Genomic DNA, 11,068 nt, shown 5'->3' with positions numbered 1-11,068 from the left:
AAACCAGGGAATGGAAAAACGGGGAAGTCTAGTGAAACTGGAATCATTTGGAGGGTGGGGCTTTATGTCCCCTAAATTTACAAGGCTTTACGTGTCTTCGTAGAAAGCTTGTAGTTTAACAATAGATTGTAAAAGAGAAATTGCTTAACTACCTTTTCTTTTGTTTGGGGGAGGGGTGTCACCATGAAATGCTTAAATTATTCAACAGTCCAAGAACTACATTACTGTCCCTTCGAGGATATTCCGTTTAAATAAAATAAAAAAAGAACTGCACTACCACAAAGGTGTGGTAAGATTGAAATTTCTTGTAATAATACGTCTCGAATTCGAGCTCTTAAAATAGAAATCATTTAATAGAGAACGCTTTACGCCTGGGTGAAGTCACCGGATACTTGTAGAAAAGGAAAAAAAAGCTTATCAGGACAAGCTGGTTGTGTAAAAAGGCAAGAGCAGTAACACCAGATACACTTGACATAGATCAAAAGAACAAATTAAAGAAAACGGATTTAACACCCAAAACACAGAGAGCAAGAATTCACCAAGATCTGAAATGACCTGACCATCCTGATCAATTATGGTTGTTTCTTTGGAATATAACAATTATACACAAACATGATACTCTTCCTTTTGCTTTTCACTTTTCCCCCTGGTGGTGTTTTGAATTGAACATAACACCGTCTACAATAAGGTACAGACATAATCTCTACGCATAATCCATTCTCCTTTAGTTCGTCCATCACATGCCATTTCTAAAGACTGGCATATGAAACAAGATACAAAATAAAACTACACAAAATCGTCAATCACACAAGGGATTCCTCAAATTTACATCTCAACCGCGTATCATCTATGTATGATACTAGCACTATGAATATCTTTCTGTCCACTTACGCTTTGGCATCCAAAACCTGAATAGTCCACCTCATATAATCCCCGTGGAAATGCTTGAAGTTGCATTAATCTTCAACGAATGCTCGGGAATATACGTCACACCTGCCAATGCAGAGTATTTGTCTCAGTAAATTCATTCTCTTACATTGACTTCAACTTGCTATGTACTCAAATGACCACCACAAAGAAAATCAACAAGCAATATCCACAAGAATCAAAAGGATCAAGCAGATAGTACCACATACAAAAGAACATTCTCCAGAAGAAGAAGAATGGAAGGCACAGATAATTAATAAAGGCAGCTCAAAAATGCCTTTACACCGCATGGAGAGCACAGTCAAATTCTTTGGACAGGTGAAAAATAAGATCAGAAGAAAATGGCCGCAGACTCAATAACTTGGACATGCTCACTGAAGCATAGTTCCATTTCACGCTGGAAGCTTGTAGAGATTTGGAGAATAGAGTGTATCCTCAAATTGAAACACCCTAAGATTGAGAAAACTACGAAACATAACTAAAGAGGAATAGGATTAATGCGGGGTATTCATTTCTTTCTTTATCAACAAATCTGGTCATTAATTTGGATGTTAAAGCGGAGGGGGGGGGGGGAGGATTACATATTTACAGAAGCTGAATATTTCCCACACGAAATTGGGGCAATACCATAGCTCGATAAGTTCTAATATTAATCAAAACAAGTCCGGTCCTTTTCCATTCTAATACACGTATTAAGAGGATTACTGTCAGGTCATCCAATCCTTTGTTTTCCCTTTACAAGACCAAATATGGGAAAGAACTTCTCCTCTCCTTTCTTTTCCTCTTAACTGACCTCATCTCTGTTCTTTCAATCCAAATAAACCCCAAAACAAAATTGTCAAGGCAAGTGTAACTCATACCCTGCGCTAATTTTCGAGTAATAAGTCAAGCAAGAGCGGCAGAAAGGAACCAAAGAAAATAAGATACAAATCAGACTTCCTGGTATTTCTTATATTCAGGTGAAAAAGTTAACAAAAAGCTCATCCATTTGCAAACTTTTGCAAAAACCAGCATCACCATGCCTCTTCTTTCTTTAGGGTGCAACCTTTGGTCATAAGTTCCTTGTGTTTTAATAAGATGGACCTGTGAATTCATAATTCACAAGGTATTGAGGAGGTTAGGTATTACAACCCCCTCTCCACCCTTCACGCATTTCTTTTTAGGGAAACTTGTATATGGGCAGGTTGATGCCAAATTCCTGCAACCTCAAAGGATATTTAAATAGAAGGTAGGAAACATATGAAACTTTGAGCTCTGCTAATACATATATCGACAGGGGTTCAATGCGACAATTTAAATTAAAAAAAAAAACAGGAAATAAATTTAACAATCTGAGCTTGCTAATACCTTTCTCCTTAACATCAATCTGTAAAGAATCAAGTGTGATTATACCATCCGTTAGGGGGAGTAGTTCAAGTTTGATGGTTGCTGTAGATTGAGAGGGCACACATCTGAAGCCACCAAGAAGAGGTATAAGCTTAAACTCCGAATGAGAAATAAAGAAAATTAACAGATAAATGCTTACCCTAAGGGAACTCTGCTCTGCAACCATAAATGTGTACAACCTAAATTGCCATTTGGAAGCACATCAGGTATGGGAGTGGCCCTCTCACTAAATGAAACTGATTGAGAAAGACTTTTTCCTTCCGGTACTTGATTAACTGATACCAAGCTCTGAGCAGCAGTTATTTGCTTATCGATACTCACTCTCTCTGTGAAATCAGAAGAACCAATGAAGGGACTCATTGGTGATGTTGGTGAAGTGCTCAATGACACCACAGAAGGTGGGGAAGTAAGGGAAGCTGGAGCAAGCACTGTCATTGTTAGATCTTGTGAAGTCAGGTTTGATGCCTGAAGAGTTAAGACCTGACAAATTGAACAATTTAAGAGAAAACCTTCATCTTGACAGGAAAAATACATGTATTCTCATATCATGTTCAAACCTGTACTGGAAGCTGAGCACCTCCTTCAAAAGATCCAAGGGTTTGTTTTGTCATTTCAGATGCAACAGAGATCATAAGGTCCCTAGAAATTCGTGGTCTCCAGCTTGTTGGCTGCTTGAAGAATAACTTTGATTCTACAAGTATCCACAGAAGATCCGACAACTTAACAAGATTAAAAACCCATAATATCTTTCACATACATGCACCTAAAAAGAGTTCCTTTTTTTTGGATAAATACCTAAAAACAGTTCCTACCTGTGTAGTTGCATCGACATGATACCAGAACTGCATATTGATCAGTAGGTGACCCAATATTTCTTTCCTCAATATTGGAGAAATGGTGCCACGTTGATGCTGCGGTTCTAGAATGTACCCGTGAAGATCGAAAAGCTTTTCCAGTATGGCCGTTGGAACTCTTCAAGATGGGATTGACTGGTTTGAGAATGAAAGAGTGTTCTTCACCTCTCCTGCAAAGGGCATGTTGCAGTTATTCTCTTTAGACTTTCAATCCAGCAGTTATAACAATTCCAACAATAAGTAAGGCCAATACTGGAGTTGAAGCTAGCAATAAAAAATAATAGCCTTAATCTAGAAACACCTAACTGAGGACTAGTAGACTTAGTTTGGACTTACTTGGAGAAAGGAGTAAGATATTTAAAGTTTCCTCGAATGTCAATATTCCGCTTGATCACTGGTAATTGGCACAAAAACAGTAGGTTTAAATAAATTCTAATCCTGATGTAATATTTGTTGATTTCTTAATAAGACCTGCCTCAATGGAAGGGATGTTTCTTGTTTCTGTTGATGGTCAATATATGTTCCAATCTCCCAGTAAAAACAAGAATAAACACTAAACAAATGTAGATTAGGAAAAGTTCAACCGCTAAATACAAATTAACATACACCAGGGCCAAGAAGTGATGTTTGTTGTGAGCCAGCAAACTAGCACTATTCATAGTGGTCTTATTCATAGTCTTAATAAGACCTGCCTCAATGGAAGGGATGTTTCTTGTTTCTGTTGATGGTCAATATATGTTCCAATCTCCCAGTAAAAACAAGAATAAACACTAAACAAATGTAGATTAGGAAAAGTTCAACCGCTAAATACAAATTAACATACACCAGGGCCAAGAAGTGATGTTTGTTGTGAGCCAGCAAACTAGCACTATTCATAGTGGTCTTATTCATAGTCTTAATAAGACCTGCCTCAATGGAAGGGATGTTTCTTGTTTCTGTTGATGGATATGCTCCAATCTCCCAGTAAAAACAAGAATAAACACTAAACAAATGTAGATTAGGAAAAGTTCAACCGCTAAATACAAATTAACATACACCAGGGCCAAGAAGTGATGTTTGTTGTGAGCCAGCAAACTAGCACTATTCATAGTGGTCTTATTCATAGTCTTAATAAGACCTGCCTCAATGGAAGGGATGTTTCTTGTTTCTGTTGATGGTCAATATATGTTCCAATCTCCCAGTAAAAACAAGAATAAACACTAAACAAATGTAGATTAGGAAAAGTTCAACCGCTAAATACAAATTAACATACACCAGGGCCAAGAAGTGATGTTTGTTGTGAGCCAGCAAACTAGCACTATTCATAGTGGTTGGAATTAGAAAAAGAAGATAAACCTTTATTAGAAAAGGACAAAGGAGATAAACTGCAGAAAACCTGAGGGCCAAATTTGGCAAACTATAGTCATCCCCAGCTTCAATACATGCAATTGGTAATGATAAAGGAGGACCGCTTTTTGAAGCTTCTTCAAAAATGATTGTTACGGCATCTATGTAGACAACAATGTCAGGTGCATTTGGTGGACAAACATTCTGCAAAAGAATACCAATTTCATATTAATCGTCTACACATGCCCAAGCCATAAGGTACATTATATTCTTAGCTACATCGATATATCCAGTAACAAGCTCCAATAACATAAACGATGAAGGAGTTGATGAAGTTACTCTGGCTAATGAATAAAACCCACCTTGATCTGGACACAAAGGAGATCATCTGTATTGCAGTCAGCAGCAAAAGAATTAATTTCTACTGGTTGAATTATTTCAATTTTCCTCCTCCATCTCCTTCCAGGAAGGAAAATACCTTCTAAACCACAACGAACAGAAAATCTTTCTGGCTCTAGAGATACACCTCTAAAAGATAAAAGCCCTTCACTCCCAGTCTTATCATTTTTCACTGACCTTTGAAATGAAAAACGTTCCCAATCTTCTGGATTAAAACTTGGTCCAGCAGTGGAGGTTGCAACAGACGGAGGTGGTGCACTATTTGGTGGAAGTGAAGACATGGAGTAACTTCTAAAGTTACCGAAAGAAAAGAGCTGTGATCCAGAAGATCCAGATAAGGTGGGCTTTGCGGATGTACTACGAATGCTCGCACTAGAACTTAACTGAGGCGGGGATAAAGGTCGCGCTGAAGGGGGAATAGAATTATCTATAGGGAGTAGCCATTTCAACAGTTCACCACAGGGATCCTGCTTTGCATAAGTCAAATTCTCCTCATTCAAAGACGACAAACTTCTCTCCTGATACTTCTCAAATTGAAGAATTTCCAGCACCGGATCTCTCACAAACTCAATACCGACATTTACTAGTAAAAGTACCTGCATCCTTCCAGACAACAAAACTGAATCCACATCAGTTGTTCTCCAGGAAAAAAGACATACCAATTAAGTATACAATCCCAAGTATAAGCACAGAAAGAGCGGGAAAAGAGGAAATGTTTTTCATACTTTGATTTAAAACTTCCACACCACTAAAACAATACTTGTCTAAGATCTGCAGTTATAATTGTTTTCAGTGGAAATTGAACAAGGAGAAAATATAACAAGGGATGAGATCTGTAAAATCCACTTTCTCATCCTGCACTACATTGAACAGTAAAACCATTCTTCTATAAGTAACACTAAAGACTCCATCTTAGCCTGGAGAGAAGACATTCACAATTTCCTAGAATTTAGAACTTCCATCACCCAATTATAAACCCAAATTTTGAGAGTCATCCCATTCAACACCAAAACAACCTTCTCCTGGACCCTGATACTGCTCTCAAGAACCACACTCTGAAAAATCTATTGTTACCCCTCCCAGAACTCCTTTCCAAACAACCTCCATCCCTGTGGACAAGCTTATGTAGGACATCAGACCACCATCTCCACACCTAAAATGTTGTTTTGACTGGACAACAACAGATTCTGGGAACTTTTGAAAACACAATCTGAATATGATTTCTTTCAACCAGGGGTGAATCTAGCATGTAATATATGGACTCTACATGTTAAAAAATCCACTAAATAAGTACAAAATAACAGATTTTGAACCCATTAAATTAAATGGGCGGTGGTAGAATCAGAAACTCGAAACCATAATGTTCAAATTCTGGATCTGCCTCTGCTTTCAACCACGTAAATCCTCTTTGTCAAAGTTGACATTTCCTACAATCAAGAAATTGTTTCTTGTAGAGCAGCTAACCATCGGCCAAGTAATACAATCAAGAAACTATGTTTCTTGTAGAGCTGCCAACCATGTGCTAAGTGACAGGAAACAGGTTCATGCAGGCATAAGTTAAATATAAAAGCAGAAACATGACAGCAGATACCAAAGCCAACACTATGAAAGAAACAGAATGCCTTTATACAAGCTGACTCAAAGGTTATGGCATGTGGTTTGGTCTGTAGACATTTCACGAGAGATTAAGTATAACTGCAGACAATACAAATTTTTGCCGACATACCACTATATCTCCATTTGGAAGGGCACAACACTTGACAGCATTTCTTGCCACTCCACCAGAGGTTCTAGCATCAAAGTTTCCCTTATCAGTGGAAGTACTCAAAGAAAGCTTCTTTTTAAGTCTCTTTACCGTTTCTGAGCCATCTGCTCCATTCATATCAGAAACTTCCTCCATAGCTTTTCTTTTTGACCACAGAGGCTCATCAGACTCGGCAATTCGAGCGAAAAAGTGAGAATTGTTAAACCTTTGTACTAGTGATTCAGTTTGTCTTTTGTAATCCTCCAATCTCAAAAGAGATTCACCAGCAGAAACCTCTTTTTCGGGATCAATCTTTGCATTACCATTCTCACTCACACTACTATCATCCACTGCTCCTCCAGGGGAAACAGACCCCGAATTACTCCCCGTGTTACCATTTTGTTTTTGGTTGCTTTGTCCAATACCATTTTTATTCATGACGGCCGCAACTTTAAAAGGTGTAATAATTTCTGTATCCTGCTTATAGGCTGAGAGACATGCAAGTATATGGACCTGTTCACCTATAATTCATGAAAATTTTAGAAATAAATAAAAGAGGAAGTCTGAAAGAAAGTGGACGATGATACAAAAACAGAGCAAGAGGAGGAGACAAGAAAAGGAGATTAACAGTAGTAGCTACCAGGTATAACAAAGAAGCGGTCCAGTGAGCATATGGATGATATATCTGATGCCTCACTCCAGTTATCAGGAAGCCTATCTGGAAAGGCATGTCAAGACTTGGTAAATAGTTCATTAGATATGAGTTCTGAATTACTGGACAAAATTTTTGAACATCGAACACTATCTTTTGAAGCAAAAAAAACAGGTCAGACGGAAAAATCAAGCACACCACTTCATCCAAGACAAAACAAAGTATTACATAAATGTATGAAAGACAGAATTATAAATATATTAGCTTTCAGAAGATGAAGAAAACAACAACATTCTGTGAAAAAAGAAATAGATGGAATCAGGACTATTTGAATCCTTCTGTACACCCAAGTTTGAATAGTCCCAGTGCTTACAGAAAAAGTAGAGATGAAATAGAAGACAACAGAAGTACTCTTCACGGTGCAACTTTTCAACGTTTTTCCTGAATATTGCAGATAAAACTTATGAAAGTTTTGATCCTTGACCAATAGTTTGATCCAACTAAATGTCATTGCCAAATGCCAAGCACTGCTAGGAATAAATCAGACTTCCCTATTATAAAAAGTTCGATACATAAAAATTTACAGAATACTTGAAGCAGATTATGATCAAAAACTATATATAATAATGTTGGGAACTAGAATAAAAGAAAGTACCGTACCCTGCATTCTAATCAGAACTGAAGTGATGATCCACAATAAAAATTATAAATGATACCCTTCAATTTAAACAAGGAGGGCAAAAGATAACATTTCTAACCTCTAGATTTTGAACTTCATGGATTCGGGATTCTAGGACAGATACCACAAATGCTAATAACTGTGTTTGAAATTTAATATTTGTCCATAATCAGTGGATATCTTAACACACATGTAGGGTCTAGGCCAAAGCTATTGGGTTTCGCCGAACACATAGCTTACACTGTGGATCCCCCTGTTTCCAAGCACTCGATTCAAGACACCCATGAGTAACTTACTGAATGGAACCAATAGCATATAGCCGAAAAGGACACTAGGCAGGCCATCAATATGAATAAAACCATCTGACTCCCTGTCAGAAAAGCTCCCCAACCTTTGGAGAAGATAAGAGTTGTATTCACCAATTGTCCACAGAGATGAGAATATTTGTACAAGTGCTTTCCCTCCTTCAAAGAATGGACAATCTTTCATAATAACTATGGTAATCTAAAGTTTAAAATCGCTATCGAGCCCAGTAGGATGAATACAAGCGATACTTCGAAAACAGGATTGTAGATTAAACTCCTGAGAAAATTCTTTCCCACAACTTGAGGTAGAAGGACATAATGAAATTAGGTGTAAAGCTACTATCCCAATCTGTACTGGAGATTTTTAGGCAATAAAATTTCTAACTTTGAATACAAATGACTCAGAGAGACTTGCAACTCATCCATACAATGAGTAATAGGAGTCCACACAGTTAAGGAAATAGAAATTTCCTAGAGATCGAACAAACTCCCACTCCGTGGGGAAGCAATTCAGATTACTCTCCATTTCTAACAACTAATGCATATGGCCATATGCTACATATCAATATAGGCCAAGACATGTGATGCATAACATCTTATCGGTAATGAACATACAGATACAGATGCCAAACATCAAGAGCAAGGAGCAAAACAAAAATGCTTAGACTTCAGAGCAAATGAGAAAAGAAGGAAGATGTTACCCTTTGGAATAGTTATCCATCCTTCTTCATCTTTAACATCAATGTGGTTGGCAAGAAACCGAGAGTTGGTCTTCTCATTTGCGTCCAGAAGATCTTCATCCACATTCCCATATTCATCGCCCTCACCATCGCGTTTCTCACCCTCTGGAAAAGGATCTTCAGCAATAAGACCCTCTAAAGTAGTACTTGGTTTGGAAGCATGGTTTGGCTCCGATTGAACTTCACGAGCAGGTGAGTGCTCAGAAGCTGCAGTCTGATTAGACCTCAGCATCAGGAAATTCATGATTTCCCCTGTAACTCCCTTCAAAAATAAAATCTTAGCTTACATTATCCAAACTTAATCCTAGAAACGGCTCCAATAAATACACATATGTGTGCCAGTGTGTGCGTGTGTTAATTTTCTATGCACATAGAGTAGAGTTCAAGTACAACCAAGGGGTGTGATGGGATGGATGCGATTCCTCCATCGGTCTATGGTTCGAACCTTGCGAATGGAGAAAACCCTGGTAGGGCTTCCTCCTATAATGGCCCTACGTGGCGTGAATCCAGATTAGCGAACCAGTCAGTGGCCGAGCCACATAGACTGAAGGGTGGTCAACTGAACATTCTCGTTGGAAGTTCTACATTGTATAGAGAAAATTACACCGCATATAGGTCAAAAATCACTTTCTATACATATATATTAAATTTTGAACACACTTAGCTGATATTCCTGGCTTCATCACTGAACTAGTGGGTCGTGAATACCGGTTTATACCAAAATAATAGAGTTCCAGTCCGAGGCAGTGGATGAACACATGCTGGATCTACCTAGGCTCAAAAGATTGCCTTTTCTACTCAACTATGATCATATGCTTGTAACCAACTCTTTAAATTGTAATAACTTCAAATAACTGTACTATTTGAGTTTCTGCTTCGACGAAACCACTATATTTATTCAACTAATAAACACGACAAATATAAGTTACTAGCAAATGAGAACAATAAGTAATTAATAACTGCAATAATTAGATAGACAGAAACTGTGAAGCGATAGGGATCCAACAGATGCAGAATAGGGCTTTGTGAGGTATTGGATCACTACTTAATAGAATGAGGAAATGAAAATCGGAAAGTGAAGTGTAACCTGATCGGAGAAGTCACCGGAGAGGAGAGCCGAGAGGTTGCGATCAGGAACACGGTGGTGGACCGGTGGTGAGTCGGCCAAACTCGGACCGGGTTTAAGATGTGCTGGGTGATAGGCTTTGGATCTGTGTCAGAGGGTCGATTTTTAAGTACTCACTTCGTTCAGTTTTTGAGTTTCAATTGTTTTAACAATGACTATACCCAATGTGAGGGAGTACTTGCATTTTGAGTGACAAGAGTACAAAGGGAGATGTTATTTTACTAGTACCGCTGCTTTAATTACCTCTAACTTTGAACTATTTTCATATAAATAAAGTTAAAATTCTCAAAAATATGGATATATATATATATATATAATTTGAAATAAATGTTGATCCATTCATTAACAAGTGATCTCTTGCGTTTTGAGCACAAATTTACACTTTGAATAAAGTTTTTAGCACAAAGTTAAACAACAATAGTGACAACTTTAATCACGTTATTGAAAGAAACAATAAAGCACCGGTAAAATGTAGAATTATTGGTGAAATTGAAACTTAATTTGTTACAATCATATAATTATACAGTTTTGTGGCTTTATAAAAGTAAAAATTGCGTGGTGTAGCCACTTTTTAAAGTGATATTTATTTTTTATCCAGCATTTTTAATGCTTAGCAATAGTAGCCACTAGTCTATTAAAATTAATATGAAAAGACTGTGTTACCCTTTCTTCTATCTCTTTCATGTTAGGAAAAATCTCTTAGTTATCACAGCTCCATCCTAATGTACGCAAACAGTTTAAATAACGACACCAACTGCAATGCTTGTTTGCCTTTACACCTCTAAATAGCATCACTAATTAAAGTTAAGGACAATAGGACCTGAAGTCTTGATAGACTAACAAGCTCAAAAGTTAAGGTCAATAAGTCCTGAACTTAGGCTAAGAAGCCCAAAAGTTAAGGACAATAGGTGATGAAGTCCTGAACTTAGA

The 11,068-nt window shown here is 37.6% G+C and overlaps 1 protein-coding gene across 2 annotated transcripts; it reads right to left on the bottom strand.

The window, feature by feature from the left end:
• Positions 1-534: 534 nt before the first annotated feature.
• LOC104215143 (uncharacterized) lies at positions 535-10,307 on the bottom strand. 2 transcript variants are annotated; one of them, XM_009764892.2, is made up of 11 exons: positions 10,100-10,307; positions 8,974-9,274; positions 7,277-7,354; positions 6,619-7,157; positions 4,856-5,488; positions 4,543-4,697; positions 3,126-3,337; positions 2,871-3,004; positions 2,453-2,793; positions 2,275-2,378; positions 535-993 (listed from the first exon to the last, which is right to left on the bottom strand). In XM_009764892.2, exons 2-11 carry the CDS (start codon positions 9,254-9,256, stop codon positions 923-925), a joined length of 2,550 nt encoding a protein of 849 aa, XP_009763194.1. In that variant the 5' UTR covers positions 9,257-9,274; positions 10,100-10,307; the 3' UTR covers positions 535-922. The 2 variants fall into 2 exon arrangements, with proteins under 2 accessions (XP_009763194.1, XP_009763195.1); XM_009764893.2 differs by having other exon boundaries at positions 8,974-9,264.
• Between the last annotated feature and the right edge of the window lie 761 nt (positions 10,308-11,068).

The sequence above is a fragment of the Nicotiana sylvestris genome, chromosome 10, assembly GCF_000393655.2.
Source record: "Nicotiana sylvestris chromosome 10, ASM39365v2, whole genome shotgun sequence".
NCBI lineage: Eukaryota > Viridiplantae > Streptophyta > Magnoliopsida > Solanales > Solanaceae > Nicotiana > Nicotiana sylvestris.
This window is presented reverse-complemented; position numbering and strand designations above follow the sequence as displayed.

Excerpts from the sequence above, each read along its gene's own strand:
- LOC104215143 (XM_009764892.2), bottom strand. The coding sequence starts at position 9,256 with ATGAATTTCCTGATGCTGAGGTCTAATCAGACTGCAGCTTCTGAGCAC. Across the intron at positions 7,355-8,973 it reads ATGGATAACTATTCCAAAGG|ATAGGCTTCCTGATAACTGG; the intron begins GTAACATCTTCC and ends ATGCCTTTCCAG. Across the intron at positions 3,005-3,125 it reads ATGTCGATGCAACTACACAG|AATCAAAGTTATTCTTCAAG; the intron begins GTAGGAACTGTT and ends GGATACTTGTAG.